Source organism: Cavia porcellus, unplaced genomic scaffold (assembly GCF_034190915.1).
Source record: "Cavia porcellus strain 051 isolate PalLab524CR breed Dunkin Hartley unplaced genomic scaffold, mCavPor4.1 scaffold_1, whole genome shotgun sequence".
NCBI classification, from domain to species: domain Eukaryota; kingdom Metazoa; phylum Chordata; class Mammalia; order Rodentia; family Caviidae; genus Cavia; species Cavia porcellus.
In genome coordinates this window covers 114,299,756-114,322,584 of record NW_026947484.1, presented here as the reverse complement: position 1 = coordinate 114,322,584, position 22,829 = coordinate 114,299,756, and the positions used below count along the sequence as shown (strand labels likewise).

The 22,829-nt window shown below is 34.4% G+C and overlaps 1 protein-coding gene across 9 annotated transcripts in view; it reads left to right on the top strand.

Annotated features, from left to right (window-relative positions):
- The window catches only part of Evi5 (ecotropic viral integration site 5), a 226,985-nt gene that overhangs the window by 191,397 nt on the left and 12,759 nt on the right, over positions 1–22,829 (top strand). Inside the window, exon 20 of one of the 9 annotated variants that reach the window (XM_063254243.1) lies at positions 18,862–18,877. The exons of the other annotated variants lie outside the window; for them this stretch is intronic. Within the exon in view, the coding sequence (XP_063110313.1) occupies positions 18,862–18,867 (6 nt within the window). The 3' untranslated portion in view covers positions 18,868–18,877. The remainder of the gene's footprint in view (positions 1–18,861; positions 18,878–22,829) is intronic. 9 annotated transcript variants of the gene reach the window in all.

Below are 22,829 nucleotides of genomic sequence, written 5' to 3'. Positions count from 1 at the left end.
AAGTATCTGTTCATTTCATCATGTGTCATAAAATTAGTTCCCATAAACTGTTTATCAGCTGGCTAACTTTACATCCCTTATCTTTGCTTGAGCAGTGTCGGGGCTTCCATTCCACCCAACACTAGGGAATTGTGTGATTTGATCTTGCAAGTGGTTCTTGTTTTTCCAGAGGGAGAGGGTCCTGAAATCAGAGCTTTTTAGGCCTAAATGAGTTTCTGAAACGCAGAGGCAACTGAGATTTCTAGCCAAATTTGACATTTTAAGAAACATAAAACTAGATAAAAATAACCAACCCAATTTGTATATGCCTATTACTTAGGAAATATAACCTTATTCAAGGATATGTTAGCAAAATTAGCTTAACTGTCTAATATGGTCAATATGAAGAGTTTATAATTTAACTGATGGCCAAACTTCTGGCAGTTTCTAATCTCTAAGGCTATGTATGTTTCCATTCAGGGAAACTATAATGATTTCACACAATATACCTTACCTAAGAATTTTGGACCACTTCCTAGTTTTATGTTTTATTTGTATAGATAGTATGCATCTACCTGGGCACGATGGCACACTCCTGTAATCCTAGCTACTTGGGAGGATAAGGCGGGAAGATCAGAAGTTTGAGACAAGCATGGGCAACTCAGGGAAACGCGGTTGCAACAAAAATAATAAAGACTGAGAATGTAACAGGCCTTTCATGTTCAAGGCCCTACTTCAATCCTTAGTACTGAAAAAAATTTTTTTCTTTTTAAAAGAGAGAAAGGCTTTGTACAGTTATATGCATCTGCATATCATGTTCCTGCTAGCTGAAGAGAGGGAGGGAAGGAGGAGTTGTTAATAAAAATATGTGCTTCTAGTAGTGGTAATTTAATTAAGGCACAAGTTGATTCATCACAGCGTGAAGAAAAGATAGGTCTGGTGGGAAAGAGGTAAAATGAGATTATTAAACCATTTATTAAAAAAATCAAAAAGTGAAGAGAAGAAAGGCACTAGAACCTAGAAAAAGTAAAGAAGGGTCTTCAGATAAGCTATGCTTTCCAAAAGATTTGTTGGGGTATCTGTAGGATAAACTCGGTTAAGTGGTCAATTTAGAGAACATAGTATCAACCTAAAACTAGGGATTTGGGTCTGGTACTTGGAATTAAAGGATCCAATAAATATCTCAGGGGACATATCTCTAGTCAAAGAACAGTAGTTGAAATTGTTATGTCAGACCTGAATGATAAACCATATTATGTGGGGTTTTTTTTTCTCATATTATGCTAATGCCATGAGAAGTATGTATACTATATCTTTACTCTCAAAGAAGTTGCAGTCTAGTGGGACAAAGAAAAATGGAAAAATTTGTCAAGACTATCTGGTTGTCTCTGATAGTAATCCTTCAGAAAAGAGAGATAGCACTAAATTTCATTTATTCTAATTAATATCTCCCATGTTACTTAGGGGCGTAGCTATATTGTGGATTAATTGATGCAAGGATTGCGTCTTTCTTAACTTAGTGTTCCATTGTCTCCTTTGAAAGTCCTAACGTAATAATAGGAACTTATGGATTTTATCAATTGTCTTAATATTTAGACTGTTGCAAATTTTAGTAAGAATGCTTTTAAACTGGTTCCATTGTCATTGCTGTTGTTTCTTCTATGTCCCCATTAATTTTGGAGTACTTCTGAGTTTTCTGGCACTAGATAGTGAGGGTTTTTTGAGAGTAGGGGGACATTGAAACATAGTCTTACTTTGTAGTTGAGGCTGGCCTTGAATTCACTGTGTAACCAGGACTGGCCTTGAACTCAGTGATGCTCTTGTCTCAGCCTCCCAAGCACTGGAATTATAGGTGTGTATCACCACACCTGGCTAGATGGAAAGTTTTAGAATATAGTACTACTTTATATTATATGAGAATAACTAGATTTGAAACATAATATAAAAATAGTGTTTATTAGTACTGATAATTTGTTTCAAAATGGTTCTAACAACTGTAACAATGAGGATAGAAAGAAACCAAGGAAAACTAGAAAATACCTCTTTGGTTATGGGAAATAAAAGTTAATTACAGTCAACTTGACAATGACAGTGGAGCTAACTCTGAAACCTACAGTGACAGGTTTTAATAGTGGCAATTTTTAAGCAGATTTAGTAAGAATGGAAGAGATTTTCAACATTCCCATGACCATACTAGTTGCATAGTCTTAGATCATATAAATAAGTGAAATACAAATGTCTAAAGCCACTTGTTATATATAAACTTTAACATGATTATAGTATGTATTAAATGTAATTATCAACTTTTAGAGTGGCTAAAAGAATGTTCTTGTAGGTTTCTTTCAACATTATGGGGTGCTGAAATGAAGTACAGTTTTAAAATCTGATAAACTTTTGGAGTCACTCAGATTTCAAGGCTTAAGTGCTCAATTTTGTTCATTAATAGGGTGTTGGAGGTTTTTTGGTGTTACTGTTTTTGTACAACAGATAAACCCAAAGCCTCTCACATGCAAGGCAAGTGCTCTACCACTTAGCTGCATTCCCAGGCCAGGGTAAAACTTTTTTGGAAATCTCTAAAATACAACATACTTCTTTGATACTTAGGTATAGTTTGAGATTGTATTCCTTTAGGGTCTTGGCCCATGGGATGTGTTTGAAACTCATTTTGAATCTTTTAGACTAATATGCTTTTGCTATAAGTAAGCTACCCAATCCTCCATATTTCTTAATACTTTATATTCTTAAATATGAAAGTTCAGTCTTTGCAGGTATGCCAGGATTTTTCAGACTTTATTATTTATTATTCTCTTTTAGACCAAGTAATTCAATTCTTTTTTTTTTTTTTTTTTTTTTTTTTTTTTGTCTTTTTTCCTTTTTATTGGTACCGGGGATCGAACTCACGACTGCCTGCTTGGCGCTTATGCCGCTGAGCTAAATCCCCAGCCCCCTTAATTCAATTCTTAAATACTAGGTTTTTAAAAAAATAAGTAAAAAAAAAAAATAAATAAGTAATACATTGTTGACAGCTTTTCAAAGTAGGAACATGTGAAATATGCTTCACTAATTTACTAAGGAAAAATTGTAAAAGGTGAATAACTAGCTCTCTCAGATTTACAAAAACTAAAAAACTTTTAGCTGTGGTTGGAACTCTTGAGTGCAGTAAATCATGTGCTTTTCGTGAACCATATCTCGCAGATGCAGTTGGACATGAGATAATCAGATTTTCTCTCCCCACAAAGGGACAGCTGAAAATGCCCTACTAGTAGTACGTGTCAAAGACTTTGTGTTGCTTGCTGCCTGTCTGATTTAAGTTGTTGTGGTCAGTCTGAGGAACCTGTGATATGATAAGATAGCATTCATGGGGTCATGTGGTTTAGAAGTGCCCAATCTTAACAAAGCAGCCTGTGAGCACCTCGATATGAGGAAGAAAGGGATGCTAGGCTTGTCTTAAAAGCTCTTTGCAGTGACAAAATAGTGTGAGTATGTGGCCTTATTCGTATATTACATGTTTAAAAATTATTTTCCTCTCAGAAGTTATACTTTCTGGGAAAAAAAACTACAAATACCTTCATCTTCTTTTATATATTGCTTTAAAGCATATAACATTTTAGTGCCAAGATTTTCTACTCATTTAAAATGAAACTGTAGGATGATTAATCATCAAAGCCCCCTCTCCTTTTTTTCTTTTGTTTTTTGAGACAGAGTCTTGCTATGTAGTTCAGAGTGGCCTTTAACTCAAGGTGATCTTTTTGCCTCAGCCTCCTGAATGCTGAGACTACAGGTGTGTACCACTATGCCTGGCAATCATCACTTCTGTTGAAGAAAACAACTAGATATAGAATAGTTATATTGTTGATGAATATTTTTTATCATTTAAAAATGATTATTTTCATTGTGGCACTATCTCCTTTGAAAAACATATACACAAAATGTTTTATTTTTACATATCTATGATATATATTTAATAACCACTTTGCTGAGATATTTACATGATACAGTCATTCATTTAAAATTTATCATTGGCTTTCATTATACTTACAGAGTTGTGCAATGATTATCACAATTAATTCTAGAATTTTTTTTTCACACCAAAAGGAAATCCTACGTCCATTAATAATCATTACTCATTACCCCCAATTGTCCTTCCCCCAGCTCTAGGCAACCACTAAACTTTCTGTCTTATAGATTGCCTTATACTGGCATTTGGTATAAATGGAGCAATAGCGTATGTAGTGCCTTGTAATTGGCTTCTTTCATTTAGTGTATTTTTGAAATGTGTCCATACTGTAGTATTTATACTTCATACTTTTTTATTGCCTGACACTCCAAACTGCACATATTCTACGCTTCATCCATTCTCTAGTTGATGATGTTTGGTTTATTCCTACTTGTCAGCTATCATAAATAATGCTATTACAATCATTCATATATAAAGTTTTATATAAACATACGTTTCCATTTGTCTGTGTATATACTTAGTAATAGAATTGTTAGATCACATAGCAACTCAGTGTTTAACCAGCTGAGGAATTACTATGGTGTTTGCCAAAGCTGTTGTGGCATTTTACATTTCTCTCAAGTGTTTATAAGACTTCTGATTCCTCCACATCCTTGCTAACACTTGTTACTGTCTTTTCAATGATAGTCAGTCTAGTAAGTATGAAGTGATATCTCATTGTAGTTTTAATATATATTCCAACATCCAAAAGATATTGACCATCTTTTCATATGCTTTTTGGCCATTTACACCTACTTTAGGGAAATGTCTGTTCAGAATTGACTTGTCTTTTTATAAGTGAGCTATTAACTTTGTTCTTTGCATATTCTAAATACATTTCCCTTGTCAGATACATGATTTCTAATATTTAAACATCTTTCTTTAGTGTATATATAGATGTGTATATATAGGTGTGTGTATATATATACACACACACATACACACATATATACAAATCTTTGTGTGTGTACACATATATATACTATATACCTATACACTAAAGAAAGATTTTTTTTTGGTTTTGAATCATATGAGATATATGTACATACATGTATATATACACATCTATATATATACTAAAGATACACGCACTAAAATATATATATATGTGTGTATATACATATATTTTATATATTTTTGTATATGTGCATATATGTATACACATATATACATATAATTTTATGTGCATATAAACATATATATATATTTTATACATGTATATATGCATATATATTTTTGGTCTTGACATGAGATATATGTGTACATATATACATATATGTGTACATATATACACATTCTTGAGATATATGTGTCCATACACACACACACACACACACACATCTATACATACACTAAAGAAAGATACACTAAAAAATACATATGTATATGTACATATATAAAATGTACGTCTATATATATGTATACAAAATATATACGTATTTTATATATGTATATATACGTGTGTGTGTATATATTTTTAATCTTGAAATCTTTTTTTTTTTTTTTTTTTTTGTCTTTTTCCTTTTCATCGGTACCAGGGATCGAACTCACGACTGCCTGCTTGCAAGGCAGGCGCTTATGCCGCTGAGCTAAATCCCCAGCCCCTTATAAATTATTTTTAATCTTGAAATCTTGAATCTTCTTGAAACAGGGTTTCACTATGCAGTTCAGACTGGCCTTGAAATCACTTTGTAGCCCAGTCTTATTATTTTGCTGTGAAGGTCTTTTTATTTCTTCTGAAATTGTTTTCAACAATTTCTGCCTCCATCTTGCAGGAATCTTGTCTCAGCCTCCTGAGTGCTGGGATTACAGGCATGCACCATCATGCCTAGCCAGCCTCAGTATATTTTTAAACTGGAGCAACATTTTTATGTTTTGAAAAGAAAACAATTTCAGAAATGAAAATACCTTCACAGCAAAATAATAAGAGAATAACAATAGTTAGTAGACTTTATCATATCTTCAAAGTAGTTACTCAGAGTTCAAGACATATAGACAATGATTTTCTGTTACAAAGAAGGTGCAGAGATAATTGCGCAAAACTTTTCTTTGTATTTTTAAAATTTTTTTAAAAAATTTTATTTTAAAGAGAATAAAACCAAACCAAACAAAACACAGTAAAACAAATCAGAATAGAACCATGCAAGTGATACAAGACTTCAAAACAAGACAACAGGAAATCAATAATGACTACCATAATGTCTCTTGTTTTCTTCAAAATAGCTGTCCATAGCTTCCATAATAAAATCAAACAAAACAGAATCAAACTAATCAAAACAAATGATTGAAAGCATTATAGGACTTCAAAACAAGATAATAGGAAATGAACAGTGACTACCATAATACATTCCATTATCTTCAAAATAGCTGCCCATACCATCAGGCACAGTAAAATATAACAAAACAAAACATAACAAAACCAAATCTAGCAAAATTATGAAAATGATAAAAGAATTCAAGATAAGTGGTTACCACTTTCCCTTTTTAGGCATTTCCTCCCCTATCATTTCCATAATACCTATTGTGCTTCCAGAGTCCTTCAGTTATTTATGCTGAGAAGATAACTTGATGTTCACTTATGTGAGTCCAAACCATTTCACCCATGATCATGATCTCCAGTTGTATCCATTTACCTATAAGAGCCTCGAGATTATCCTACTTTATAGATGGTTAACTATTCATTGTAGGGAAATACCGTATCTTTCTTACCCATTCTGCAGTTGGTAAGCAAGTTACCCTTGCTTTTTTCTGGTCTGCTGTCAAATGTAACAATTGTTTTCTCTCCTTTGATTTTCAGTCTGTGAGATTCCTTTCGAGTTAAATGTGATTCTGGTATACATTGTATTAATAGTTCTTGTTTCTTGATTCACTCTCCTTTTCTTTCTTTATATTGGTGAATTGAGGCTATCTGTATTAATGGTTTCAACCGGTATGCATTGGTTCATCTCTGCCATGCTGTTGGCCCTCCACTTTTCCCCTTTTGTTCAATTGCCTGTCCTGTTTGGCAATTCCCCTTTACTGCTGTTTCTGGAACCAGATCATCTTTCTCTATAGCATATCCATATTCAGCACTCTCTGAAGAGTTGGTTTGGTGGTCAGAAAATTCCTTCAGTTGTTCTTTATCAAGGAAGTATCTTATTTTCTCCATCAATTTTGAAAGATAGTTTTCAGGGTACATCAGTGTGGGTTGGAAGTTGTTTTCTTTCAGGATTTGAAACACTTTACTCCAAACTTTTCTTGACTTGATGGTTTGTGTTGAGGAATCTATCATGATTCTGATGGATTTTCCTTTATAGGTGATCTGTTTCCCTAACAGCTTTTAATATTCTGTTCTTGTGCTGAATTTCTGGGATCTTGATTATTGTGTCTAGATTTATTTTACTTATGGCTATGCCTCACTTAATCTGTATGCCAGATCCTTTTCACATGTTTGGAAAGTTTTCTGTTATTACTTCTATAAATAGTTGTTTTATGTCATTTGTATTGGCCCCTGCTATTTCACTGATACCTATCACTCTTAAATTATTTTTCTTTGTGTTGTCTTGCATCTGTTGAATTGTTATTTCCTGGTTCCTTGTTACTTTTTTTAAATTTTTGGTTCTTTGTTATTTTTAAGTGATCTTTCCTTTCATGATTACTAGCTGCAATCCTGTCTTCAAGGTCTGAAGGTCTATTTAAATCTCTTTCAAGTGGTTTTGCCAACATTTGATCAATTTTTAAATTTCCTATATATATCTTTGAATCTGTTTCATGCCTTGTAATTCCTTACTATATTATCCATTCAAGGTTTCCATCATTTTCCTGTGCTCCTCTTTTTTTAATCTGTATCTTTTTAAAATATGCTCAGCAATTCTTTCATTATGTTTGTGACTTCTTCTTTTACCTGGGACATTACTTTTTTTTTTTTTTTTTTTTTTTTTGTCTTTTTCCTTTTTATCCGTACCGGGGATCAAACTCACGACTGCCTGCTTGCAAGGCAGGCACTTATGCCACAGAGCTAAATCCCCCGCCCCTGGGACATTACTTCTGATCTGATTACTTTTATAGTCTCATGAAATTGTTTCTTTACTTCAGTTACTATCCTCTCAGAGATTTCAGGTATGTGACTTACTTTCTTCCACATCTATACTCCCAGACTTGTTCTGTGTGGGCTGGAAGTCTGAGATTGCCCTTTTGTGCCTTTGTCTTGACATTCTCCTGGGTTCCTCCCAACAAACTGGTTATGGGGTCCCAAGCACTTACCATGTTGGCGGCCTCTCCGCAGTGTAGGAGAATGGGCCAAGCATGTGGGTTTCCCAGAAATCCAGTTGCCAGGGAGGTACCAGGACATGGGGCAGGCTTCTCCAGACCTAAGTTGCTATACTCAGGCTTCCCCAATGGCTAGGGGTGCATGGTGGCAAGGCTGCTGCTTCTCTCAGCATGTGTGTCTACACCAGGACTCCTCTGATGACAGCAGGCACACAGGGTGTTTTTCTGATTCTCCTGGTGGGCACTGGCTGTCCAAAGGAAGGAAAGGTCTCCAGTGGTAGCCTGTGGGTGCACAGGACATCATATATGGCTGCTTCTCCCTGCCCATACTGGTTACCTAAGAGAGGCAAGTTTTAAAGTTGTATCCAGTTACTTACAAATGCCTCAAATTTACCCTTCTTCATGGTAAGATATACTCTATTGTGTATAAATACCACGTTTTCCTTATCCATTCATTGTTGATGGACATAACATGCTGTTTTCAAGATCTAGCTATATAAATTGTGCTGCTATAAACATAGTTGTGCATATATCCCTGTAATATGATTTTAATTTTTTTGGGAAGATACCTAGAAGGGAATAACTTGGTAAAATGAAATTGCTATGTTCATATTTTGAGGAATCTCCACACTGACTTCCATAGCAATTATACTAGTTTACATTCCCACCAACAGTGTAGAAAATTTCCTTTCCCCACATCCTCACCAGCATTTGTTATTATTAGATTTTTGATAATAGCCTTTCTTTCTGAGATAAGAAAGATAGTATCTCAATATATGGAGTTTTAATTTGCATTTCTCTAATGGTCAATAATGTTGAGCATTTTTTCATGTTTTTGGCCATTTGTATTTCTTCTGAAGAGTGTTTCAGTTGTACAATTTTTGATTGAGTCTTTTATTTGGAGGACTTGTTTTTTTTAGTTCTTTGGGTACTCTAGATGTATTCTTGAGGGACAGCACTCTAGGTATAGTCCTGAGGAAAGCTGGCCAAACTTTTTTTCCCGTTTTGTAAATTACTTCTTCACTGTGTTGGTTGTTTCCTTTGCTATGTAAAAGCTTTTTAATTTGATATGATCCTACTTGTTGATTGTTATTTCTTGTACCATTGTAATCTCAGTTACTTTTCTCTTATATGCTGGAACAAACCCCTGATGAAGAAAGGAAAGGTTTATTTAGCTTATAGTTTGTAATCAGCTAGCTCCAAGGCAGGATGACATGGCACCAGGACAACACTTTAAGGCAGCATCCAGAGAAGATAGAGGTGCAGAGCAAGCCTCCTTTATGTTGTACACAGGCCACCCACCCATCCGCACCTGCACACCCACCCCCATCCCGGCCTGCTAGGGTAGGGTATAGCACTCACAAAATCTCCTTGCCCTCCTCTGTCACAGGATGGGGATATTTACAAAGTTAAGAACCCTGGCTCCCTGCTGAATCGCTTAGTTAAACTTGTAAATTTCTCAAGTTGACACAATGTACCAACTATAACAGTTGTTTCCTTTACTATGTGAAAGCTTTTTAATTTGGTATGATCCTATTTGTTAATTCTGGTATTATTTCTTGTGCCTTTGTGTTACTGTTCAAAAAGTCCTTGTGTAGGCCAGGTATGGTGGTTCACACCTATAACCCCAGCACTCAGGAGGCTGAAGTATGAGGATTGCTGCAAATTCAAGGCCAGCCTGGGCTGCATAGTGAGTTCAAGGCCAAGCTAAAGTACATAGTGGATCCTGTCTCCAAGAACAAAAGGAGAAAATTTTTTACACACTGCTATCTTCAAGAGTTGTACTTGTTTTATCTTCCAACAGGTTAAATGTTTCTGATTTGTTTATTATTTTTTGTTTTTGAGATAGGGCTGACCTTAAAATTACTATGTAGCCTTAGCTGGCCTCAAATTTACAATGATCCTCCTGCCTCAGTCTCCCAAATGCTGGGATTGTAGGCATGTATTTCCATGCCCAGCCAGTGTTTCTGTTTTAACATTTAGATCTTTGTTCCACTTTTATTTTCATATAGTACATAGTGAGGTGTATAGGTCTAGATTCAGTCTTCTGAGTGTATATATCCAGCTTTTCCAGCATCATTTATTTAAAGAAGCCATCTTTCCTATAGTACCTTTTTGGCACCTTTGTCAAAGATTAAATAACTGTATGTTACTGGGTTGTTTCTGTTTTTTCTATTCTGTTCCATTGATCCATATGCTTATTGTTATGCCATCCTATTTTAATCATCATAGTTTTATAGTATATTTTCAACTGTTGCTATGATGTCTCCTGCTGTGCTTTTGTTACCCAGGACTGCATTTGCTATTTTGGGTCTTTTCTAGTTTCATACAAATTTTAGGATCGCTTTCTCTGGATTAATGAGAAATACCATTGATATTTTGATTGAGATTGGATTTAATCTGTGTATCAGTTTTGGACATATAGCTATTTTGATTATATTGGTTCTGTCTATCCAGGAACATGAGATATCTTTTCTATTTTCTAATGTCTTCTTTGATTTCCTTTTTCAGAGTGATAAAAATTTTCATTTTAGAGGTCTTTCACTTCTTCGAACTAATTCTTAAATATTTAATTTTTAATGCTTTTGTGAATGGCCTTGTTTTGCTAATTTATTTTACAGTGAGTTTGTTATTAGTGTATAATAATGCTCTTGATTTCTGTGTATTTATTTTGTATCCTCCTACATTATTGAATTTGGTTGTTAATTCCAGGAGTCTTTCAGTGAAGTTTTTTGGGTCTTTGCATGAAAGATTATGTCATTTGTAAGTAATGTAGATGGTAGGATACTTTGACTTTATCCTTTGCTTACCCTTTTTATTTCTCTTTTTTGCCTAATTTTTTGGCTAATGTTTTGAGGACTATATTAAGCAAGAATGGTGATAATGGGCATCCTTGTCTTGTTCCTGATTTTAGTGAGCAAAGCAGTCAGTTTTTTCTCATTTAATTTGATGTTGGCAGTGGGTTGGTCATAAATAGCTTTTATCAGATTGAGATAATGTCTGTCTACACTTGTTTACTTCACAGTTTTTATGAATGAATGTTGGATTATTCAAAACTTTTTTTTTGCATCTATAGAGATGATGATATGCTTTGTTTTAGTCATTGCTTCTGTATATGTAATGAGTTATATTTATTGTTTTCCATATGTTGAACCATCCTTGCACCTCTGGGATGAAACCTACTTGGTCATGGTATATGATTTTTTAATTTGTTGCATTCTGTTTGCCATTATCTTGTTTAGGATTTTCATGTCATTCATTAGAGAGATTGTCATACAGCTTTCTTCTTTGGTTGGATCATTGTCTGGTTTAGGGATCAGGATAGTATTAGCTTCTGAGAATGGTATTTGTGGTGAATTGAAAAGTAACGGTAAACTTAAACACCAGCTGAACTGAATCAGCATATTGCTGAGTATAGAGGATCCACCTGAGGACTTTTGCCAGCTTAAAAAGAAAAAGAGGAGGAACAGAGTAGCACTGTGGGTTGTCCTAACTGTTGTCATGATTTGGAACTATGGTTCTTTTAGAGCTATTGGTTCTCCTAGAGGAACTTGTTATGCTTGCTTCCCTGATATAAATTTGACTGTTATCATCGAAGGAGTTCAGGACCTTGTTCTGAAAATGGCTGCAGTTTACTTTGGGGAGCTTTGGTCCTTACTTTGAGCATTGCTTCCTGACTCTGGAGGGGAAGATGTGTACTGCTCAATCTTCAGGAGAAGCTTGTCATGCTGGCTTCCTGATATGAACTCTGCTATTCTCATCATCAAAGAAGCTTGGGACCTTGTTGTTGCTGAGGATAGCTGTGGTACTTTTGGGGGGAGCCATGGTCCTTATTTTGGCATCAATGCACAACCCTCAGCCTACTGGCACAGACTCTTCACCCTGCTGGCACAGACTTTCTGGCCTCCCCCGCTGATCTTTGGGCCTTCCCAGCGCAGATGTGTGAAACAGACGTACGTGAGTCATTGTCATGGGCTCTATATCTCCAGCTGGACTTGTGTGAGGCATTGTCATGGGCTCTAGGTCTCCAGTTGGACTTGTGTGAGGCGTTATCATGGGCTCTAGGTCTCCAGTTGGACTTGTGTGAGGCATTATCATGGGTACTAGGTTTTCAACTGAATTCATGCAGGTTATTGCCATGGGTTCCAGGTCTTCAGCTAGATTCTGTAGGTCTTTAGTGTGTGGACAGATTTTCTGCACTTTATATTTGACTCTTGGAATGACTTATCATAAACACTACTATAAATTACATGTCGTGTGCTATCTTGTTCTTCTTGCAAATACCTGACTACAACAAATTTGGAAATACTCCTCTTTCAATTTCATTAAAGAGTTTGAGGTGTATTGCCATTAGTTCTTCCCTGAAGTTCTTGTAGAATTTGATTGTGACTCCGTCAGGTTCTAGGATTTTCTTAGCTGGTAGTTTTGTAGTTTTTGTTGTAAGTCTTCTTGGTTCAATTTTGGTAATTCGTAAGTATCTAAGAATCTCCATTTCTTCCGAGTTCTCAAATTTTGACATATATTTTTGTGAAGTAGTTACTAATAATCTTCTGTATCTTGGCAGTGTCTGCAGTGATTTTACCTTTTTCATTTCTAATTGCATTGATTTGTGTTTTGTCTTTTCGTTTGTTAGTGAGATTGGCTAAGGGTTTATTTTGTTTTGTCAGAGAACTAGCTTTTCAATTCATTGATTCTTTGTTATTGGTTTTTTAGTCTCCGTTTTATTGATTTCTGTTCTGCTCTTTATAATGTCTTTCCTTATACAAGATCCAGATATGGATTGTTCTAGGACTTTGAGATAAGTAAGTTATTTATTTGTGATTATTCTGTTTTTCTGATGTGGATGTTCAGAACTATAAACTTCTCTTGTAAGACTGCTTTCATGAATGGCCAAGATCAAAAAAACCCCCACCACCAACAAGTGCTGGAGAGGCTGTGGAGAAAAAGGAACTCTCCTGCACTGTTGGTGGGAGTGTAGACTAGTGCAACTATTGTGGAGGTCAGTCTGGAGATTTCTCAGAAACCTGGGACTGGAAGCCCCATTTGACCCAGCTATTCCACTTCTAGGCATATTCCCAGAAGAACTGAAAGCATCATACCACAGTGATATATGTGCACCCATGTTTATAGCAGCACAATTTGTAATAGCCAGATCTTGGAAACAACCTAAGTGTCCATCAACTGAGGAATGGATAGAAAAGTTGTGGTATTTTTATACAATGGAGTACTACTCAGCAATAAAGAATGATCACATTGAGACATTAATAAATAAATGGACGCAGCTTGAGACCATACTCGTAAGTGAAATAAATCAAATTCACATGTATAAATACCGAATAGTTTCCCTAGTGTAAGAAATGATAAGGATACATAAAAATATGTGGTAATCATGATTCCAAGTCACACTGGTTTGAAGCCATGTAATATTTTCATTCATTAATTGGAATGGTTTTAATCTGGGTTCTATTTTATTGTCTGTGATACTACGAATAGCTATTTTGAAGAAAATAAGACAGCGTAACAGCTAGTGCTGATTTAATATCATCCTGTTTTGAAGCCCCATCAAGTTGTTGTTCGTCTGTTTTCATTGGTTTTAACATGTTGTATCTTATTATATTTTAATGTATGCAATAGTATAAGCAAATTTTTTTATAGGCAAAGAGATAATATAGAAACCAATATTTGGTCTCTGTTAGCTGCTTCTAAATACCCTGCAATACTTTCATTATCTTGAATGGTTTCACACTGTCTTGATAAGTTTGATGCTATAGTATATGAAGTTAGACTCAAGTATTTCAAGGAAAGAGACACTATGGTAACTACTACTAATGTCAGGCTATCTGGTGGTGAAACACAATGATGCTTAAATTGTTCGGTTCTGACCTGTGTTGTTCTATTGATATGTTCTTTTTTATCTCAATCCCCCCTTTTTCTTTTTCCTTTTTTAAAAATTAATTTATTTCTTAGTATCTTTTAATTAAGGGAAAACTAAATTAAAAACAGCGGGATATATTATAGTAACTTTTTTGTTTTCCTATTAACCTGATTTGAACCCCTGTATTGTTCTCCACATCTTGTTCTGACTGATTTTATTATATTGTGTTTTGTTTATAGTATCAAATTTGAGGGTATAGGCAACCACTTGGAAGGCAACCAGATATTCTATGATGCCCATTATGGTTTGACTATTATCTTCTTTGGAAGTCCTGTAAGGTCTCCAATGTGGGTTTTATTGGTCTTGTTCTGTACTGTTTTGTTCAATTCTTTTATACCAGCTGATAATAGGCAACTCTTTTTAGGATAACAAGAGGCATAATGGTAACCATTGTTGATCACCTAGTAATCTCTTTTTGCATTATATACTATGTCCATCCTCCTGTTCTAACTGACTTTTTTGTCACATTGGGTTCTTTTTTTTGTTCTGTTTTGTTTTGTTTTTTTCTTTTCCTCTTTAAAGAAAAAGTTATAAGAACTGTGGGAGTAATGGAACCCAAAATGTGTGATTGTTAGCGTAAAAAAGAGGAAAGAAAGTGATCTAAAGGATATAACTGCAAGTATATTTAAGTGTGTAGGATAGAAAACCATATTACTGAGTTTGTGTTGGATCATTGTACAGAACTGTCTGCAATCTCACTGGTATTAATGTCCACTTTGTATGCTTTAATTTTGTAACCTGGACAACTGTTTCTGAGATGACAATATGTAATCTATTAACTAGTGAATTCTTACTGTATATTTTTTCTCTTGAAATTCTGTATTACTTGTAGCCTTTTACTGTTTCATTTTGTTTTTCTCTTTAAAAAAAAAAGACTGCTTTCTGTTAAGTCCATTTTTTGTTTGTTTGTTCTGGTTTTTGGTTTTTTGAGACAAGATCTCACTATGGATTTCAGGCTGGCCTTGAACTCACTTTGTAGCCCAGCTGGCCTCAAACTCCTGGTGAGCCTCCTGCTTTAACCTTCTACTTGCTGAGATTGTAGGGGTGAACCACAACTCCTGACAAATCCTTTTATTAAAAAGTTTCACTCACCTTGGATGTCTTACTGATTTTTTTTCTTTAGTTGACCTATTTGTGATAGATACTGAGATCCTTCCTTCTAATTGTATTGATGTTTATCTGATCTTTTATGGTTATTAGTGTTCATTTTATAAAGTTGGGTGAATGATGGTTTGGTGTGAATATATTTATAATTGTTACCTCTAATGACTGAATAATTCTGTTAAGCAGTATGTATTAACCTTTGCCTCTGTTGATCAGTTTTGGCTTGAAGTGCACATCTGAAAATAATACAGCCATTTCTGTTTGTTTTCAGGTTCCTATTGAATATAATATTGTTTTCCACCCTTTGGTTGTTTTTGTTTTGTTTGTTTGTTTTGTTGTTTAGTCTATGAATTTCTTTTTGTGTTAACCATGTTTACAGTAGTACACAGCATACTACTAGATTTTGTTTCTTGGTCTATTCTGCTAATTTGTATCTTTTGAATGATGAATTAAGTCTATTTACATTAGTGGTTATAATTGATTGATAGTGACTTATCCTGTCATTGTATTGTTTTCCTGTTTTGCTTTCTTTCCCTTTTACTGAATTGCTTGCCCTCCTTGATACATTCATTTTGTTGGAAATTTGGCATTCACTTCATTATCTCCTTCTAAGTTATCCCTGGGAAGTTTTTGAAATGTTCATTTGGTGGTCATGAATGTCTTCAGCTTTAATGTTGCAGCATAAAATTCTTCGTATTTTTAACTTTGGCTTTCCTTCAAGTTTCATCTGTCATCTCTCAATTGAGACCTACATATAGCCATACCACATCACTTGTAATTAATTTCCCAAAACATTCTTGAGTCTGTGGACCTTTCACCATGCTACCTTTTCCCAAATTTCTGTTCCTTATACTTGCTCATCTTTTTTTTCCCCTTAAGACAGGATCTCACAATGTAGTTCAGGCTGGCTTTGAATTTACTGTGAAGCTGAAGCTGGCCTCCAACTTGCAGCAGTCTTCCTGATTCTGTCTAGGATTACAGGTGTGCACCACCAAACCCAACTTGCTTATCTGTTAAGACCCAAATTAAGTGTCATCATCTTACTGCTTCCATAAGTATTTTTCCTGCTAGCCAGTGCACTGCTTCTCTAGTCTAATTCGAAATCAGCTATTTCTTTCTTTGCTGTCTCTGCCTCGAGGCTTTTAACTCACTGAAGGCAGGATCCTTGTTATTATTTGTCTTTGCCTTTCCAGCATATAATACAGTACTTGTCACCTAAGAACTCAGTGTACATTTGATTAAGTGATTTGCATGGACTGATAAAAACACAGTATATAGTTTTAAAGAACAATATTCTTGTTAATAGAATTCAGTCAAGATACTAAAGAAGTGCTTCATCTTTGTGAGAGTGTTTTGCTAACAGTTTGAGCTTTTGAAATGTTCCAGCTAAAGGTTAAATCAAATAACATCTGCCTGGTACTTTGATGTAGTTTTAAAAGTTCAGAGTGAAACAAGTGTGAAGTGATTTATTTCCTGTAATTAGTCATAAATTTACATAGAACCTGATATATTCCTAACCTCATCACCATTGACATTAGAGTATGTTCTAACTAATGTTAATGGTTTCAGTTTTGTCAGGGTATGTCAGCTGCCAGGAAGAAGACATACAATGCAGTTTCATTTTGTTTGTTCAGAATACTGGATAAATTTAAGTGTGTGCACTGTGGAAAGACTTAAGAATTTTCTGTAAATGACTTCCTCTCTGCTGCTCTGGTAACAAGTATATAGTAAAAGTTTCTTCAATTCTGCACTTTCCAGCTTTATCACTTAATAATGTATGTGTTTTTTCACTGCTTTTAAAACTGAATTTTAATGATTATGTGTAATATATTTTACATTTAATCTTTAAGTTTTAAATGTTTATTTTTTCTGGTTTACTGCAATAGTGCTGAAAATGTTTTGATTTTAAGCTATTGAAGCATTATTTTAATAAAATTCTTGAATGTTTTAACTTAGTGTGATATAAAGTGCTGTAGATTGGAATTTCGGCATATGGTGATCAAGGTCATGACCTCCAGATAATCACTTTTTTGGTTTCCTGTTCTGATTCTCTGGAAATCTTTTGGTTTGGTTGGTTATTGCTAGTTTTAATCTTTGTCATGTTTACAGTTCAGTATTTAAAGAAGCCAATAATTAGGAAAAAGTTAGCATTTCATTTTCCATTTAGGTTTAAATTTTGAAGTCTAAGCATACTATTAAACATATTCTATTAGGAATCTGACAAAATTACCAACTAAACTCTAGGACAGGAAAAAAATAAAAGCTTGTAAAAGTTAGAAATACAAATCTGTGTAATTATTGGACTTCATATTCATCTTTCCATTTAAAGTATAATGTATAGTTATTTTTGTAGTATACATCGTTTATAGAAATGTTGTGTTTAGTTTAAAAAGCCTTACCTCTGTGTTTTACAAAGATTGATTGTACAAACCCAAATGTACAAATAGGAGCTTTATAATCTGATATGACTCAGTCTTGGAAACTTACTGCAACTGTTTTGCAGTTCACTTATACCACATGACTCACTTCAATGGTTTAAACCTCGTCTACTAGTGATCAAAGTTCATTTGGTTAGGGGTTTTTTTTTTGGTGTGTGGATGACTTTTTTCCACTTTGTTGTGGATTGATAGTCTTTCAAAATACCCAATGCAGTCCTTCCTCTTATTCTTTTGAATCTCAGAACATGGTAGTTTTATGCACAGTGCAACCTCCAATCACATATAGAGGAAAAAAATTTTCAAACTTAAAATAATCTGCATAGAATTGCTTCTAACTATAAAGTATACCATTTAAATGTGAAGATTTATTGTTAATTCTGTTACACACAAATATTAAAATAGAAAAGGGATGAAGTCTCTTTAAACTCAGTTGTAAAAATGAACCCTATTTCAAGTTAACATTATTCAATAATGTGCTAAGCAAAAGCAAACACATCCGCAACATGTTATCTTCCCTGTCCCCTGGATACTTGCCCAAGTGACTAATTTTCTCAACACAGATTTTTCAGTGATTTATAAAAAACCTATATTCGGAGGCTGCAAAACTGAAACTTTTACACATCTTTACAAAAGAAACTTCTTACTTGTTTAGCTAACAGATTGATGAAAATTTTTTAAAATCCTTACATATCAGTAATGATTATGGAGTCCTTTAGCTATTCAGCATATCCATTCTTGCATGTCCTGTGTGCATTAAATTTCACTCATAATTTGTATATAAAATAGCTATAGTGGTTGTTAATAGTATTTTTCAGTGTTAAATTTTTACTATCATGCAGTTAGAAACCCTGCTGTTTCCTGTCAAAACCTACATTCATCAGACTATGAGCATGACAATTTCCTGTTTTCTCATTAACTATACAGAGTTTATTCTTTGTAAGTTATATAACGTCACTTTCCTTTTCCAGTTATTAAATGCTTCTCAGGCCAGCATTGTTTAAAACAGAGAAATTCTAAAATCTAATCTCTTTGTTGATAATGCAAGGCTATGATTTTGTTAACTTTTTAAATTAGGAGCATGTCAGATGTCTAAATATTATTTAAATAAATTCTACATGTTTTTGCTTTTTTTACCCTGTTTCTTAATGCATAACATGAAGCAGTAGCCCACATCAGGTAAGAACCAATAACATTATTTGGGTCTTGTATGTAAGCACTTTCATCTGTCTGCTTATTAATATTGTCAACCGGCATATGAAAGGATGAAATAAGTAAATCAGTCGTGAGAACTTTTTCCAAGAACCCTGCCACTTCTTTAATGTAGTTCATTGACATTTCGGAACCTGCTTATATTGTCAAAATGTTGAATTCTAGGATACAAAAAATGACTTTAAATGTTGTCTACAATAAAGGGAGTAATAGAAATAAAATATAGGGACAGCAACTAGTTACTCTATGTTTTTCCCGAGTGCTTGTTCTAAATATTTATCTCCAGGATTAAATCATATGATTTGGAAAAAATCTGTCTACATATTGTCAGTCATATCTGTTGTTAACTACAGTATCAGTGAAAATGTTTAGCTATTGCTTTATTTAAAATACTATAAAGTTTTATTAAAATAGTTTATAAGATGCTAATGTTTTTAATTAGCTTAATATCAAAGTAGTACTAAAAAAACTTTTAAAAATAAAAGAAATAGCTGAGTAGCATGCTCCTGCAATCCCAGCATTTTGACTCTTTACAAAAATTATGCTGGGGATTTAGCTCAGTGGCATAAGCACCTGCCTTGCAAGCAGGCGGTCGTGAGTTCGATCCCCGGTACCGGAAAAAAAAGAAAAAAAAAATTATGTATTGTGTGATTCAGTCTAATAGTTAAGAAAATTGTTGTTCAGGCAAAAATCTAGTAAAATCAGAGTTAATATTAGTTTGAAAGTACATATAAGATCAAAACGATCTACCTACAGTATATGGTACCCAAAACAAGAAATTGGGTACCGCATGAAGAGGAAAGACAAATCGACTGGCAAAAAACGTGTTAAGCAGGCTGGAGATTTAGCTTAGCGGCATAAGTGTCTGCCTTGCAAGTGCGAGGTCATGAGTTCGATCCCTGGTACCACAAAAAAAAAAAAAAAAATGTTAAGCTGATGGCTTACCGGCTATAATAAAGACAATTTTATGATGGAAATTAGTGTCTAGGTACATAACTTAGTGGTTATCTGGTTAAGTCCAAAGGTTAAATTTAGAAATACTAGTAAGAAATGAATAGCAGTTGCATGTCTTTTCAGCTATCTTCCACAAATTTGGTTTCTTAGACTTTAGTAGATGTTTTTATTGAAGTATAAAATATATACAGAAAATACAAATGTTATCTAACCTAATGAGTAGTCACAAAAATTAACTACAGTGGGAGCTGGAGGTTTAGCTCAGTGGCATAAGCGCCTGCCTTGCAAGCAGGCATTCGTGAGTTTGATCCCTGGTACTGATAAAAAGGAAAAAGACCAAAAAAAAAAAAAAAACTACAATACATTACCAGAATTTCAGGATTCCCTGTATCACTCCTCTCACTTATTATCCTCTCCTCATCTCCTCATTGTCCAGATTTCTGACATCACAAATTAAGTCTCTCTGAATTTAAAACTTGTGTGTACTGACAAAACCATAGATTGAGATGTTTTCGGTTTGTCTTCTTTTGGGAATTGGCCATGCTGTTCCATGCAGCAACAGTCTGTTCATTTTGTTACTCTATAGCAAGATCTCCTTATATGAATATCCCATTGTTCATTTTTTCTCATATGTTTTTCATCCTATTTATAAACATTTGTATTTTTCCCATTTGGAATTTTTGTGAATAAAACTGTTACGAATTCTTTTGTAGATATATGTTGGTATGTTATACTTGCTTGTTCATATACCTAGGAGTGGAATTGCTTGGTGACTGTTAACACTTAATGAGGACACTTTGAGATGAAAATAGAACTAATAATAATTCTTCTGTGACAGTAGGCATAAGGTTGGACTTTGGACTGTCCTAAGCAAACTGAAACATAAGATCTGATTAAAAATTACAGTATGCTGGGGATTTTTAGCTCAGCGGTTCAAGCGCTTGCTGGGTAAGCGCAAGGTCATGAGTTCAATCCCTGGTACCAAAAAAAAAAAAAAAAATTATGGTGAATGTTTATTTTTAAATTGTTTACAATGAAAGACACATTTCCATTGACCCCTCAAAATACTCTCCCTTGGTTTCTACATACTTATCCTGTCATTCTTGCCACTGTCTGAAGCAGTTCTGGAAGCATCTTTCATGTCTTCAGTTGTGCTGCCAGGGCTGCTTTGATGTCCTGTTTCCTTTCTTAGTCATTTTAACTGGGGCAGAGCCAGAAGTCACACGGTGCCAGATCTGGTGCAGAAAGTGACAAGAATGATGAGATAAGTTTATTCAAAGTAAATGGGAAATATTGTGTCAATATGTCTTTCACTATAATAACTTTTTAAATATAAGCATTCACTGTATATTTTGATTGTACCTCAGACATGGTTTTTCTAGTATAAGGTATATGGATATTCAACTCTGATCATTTTCCACACTTCATGACCTGGCTTATATTCTCACCAAGAATGTACAATATTCCTCATCTTCTCTCACATAATTGGATGACTGAAAATGTAATTTTGTTTTCTTTTTTTGGTACTGGGGATCAAATTCTCCACAATCTTGTGCTTGCCAGGCAGGCACTTTGCCCCTGAGCTATATTCCTGACCCTCTTTTTATTTTCCTATTAAAAATTTAGTGTTGTACAAGGGGTAATCAAAATATACAGTGAATGTTTAAAAAATTATTGCAGTAAAAGATTCATTATCATGTAAAAGCATTATGATCCAGTGTCCTCACTGAACCTAGCACTGTGTACCTCCTGGGTCTTGACCAACATCAAAGTGACCATGAAGAGGGCATAAATTGATTTAGGACATCAAGGCATTCAGAAAAGCATTCAGAAAAGAGGGCCTCCGTAGCTGCTCCACCAAGTAGCAAGAATGATGGGATAAGTGTGTCTGAAGTAAAGAGGAGTATTATGAGGAGGTTGCAATGTGTCTTTTACCATAATAATTTTTTAACTTAAATATTCACTATTTTAAAATTACTATATCTTTATTTTTCTATTACAAATCACAGGATGAAGCTATTAACGTTAGTTAAGAGACTATTAATTTGCTTTGACAACTAATAAGACAGGTTTGGTAAGCCAATCTCTTGCAAAAATTAAGGACCCTGCACTCCTAGGCAGGAGGCTCACTGTGAGTTCACGGCTAGCCTGGACTACAAGGTTGGTTCAAGGTCAGCCTGAACTGAATAGTGAAACCCTATTTCAAAAAAATAAACAAAACAATTAAGAACTGTTTTGTTATAAAAACTTGTAAGATCATTTGACTGTATCTACTAAAGTTTAACATACACATTCTTAGTGTGTGTGTTAATCCAGGATTGAACCCAGAGCCTTCACACTAAGCTACATCTCCAGCCTTTCTTATTTTGTGGCAGGGTATTGCTCAGTTTCTGAGTTACACAGGCTGAACTTGATCTTGTTAGCCTCCTGCCTCAGTGTCCCACAATGCTGGCTTACAGATGTGCACCAGCACACCCAGCTAACATACACATGCTTTACGATCCGAAAGTTACTCTCAAGTATATAGAGAAATGAGTGTTTGTCTTCACCAAAAAAAAAATTCAAAATGTTAATAACAATAATAGGTTAGAGATAACTCAGTTACCATTAGCAGTATAATTGGAACAGACTCAAATTATATTCACATGGAGCACACTATATCTGAAAAAGCAAACTACATGTCAACATCGTCTGTCACAGACATGGTAAGTAACAGGAGCTAGATACAAATAACTACATACCATGCGAGCCTTTATGTTAAATGCAAGAATCAAGAAAACTGTTCTATGGTGATAGAGTTCACAATAATGATTATCTTTTGTGGTAATTTTTATTTTTATTTTTTATTTTTTTAAAATTTTATTTAAGGAGGAAAAAAAGCAGAGAAAGGGTACAAGTTATATAGATTTACAGAAAGAAATAAACAGTAGGAAATCACTAGTTAATGGATTACATTTTGTCATCT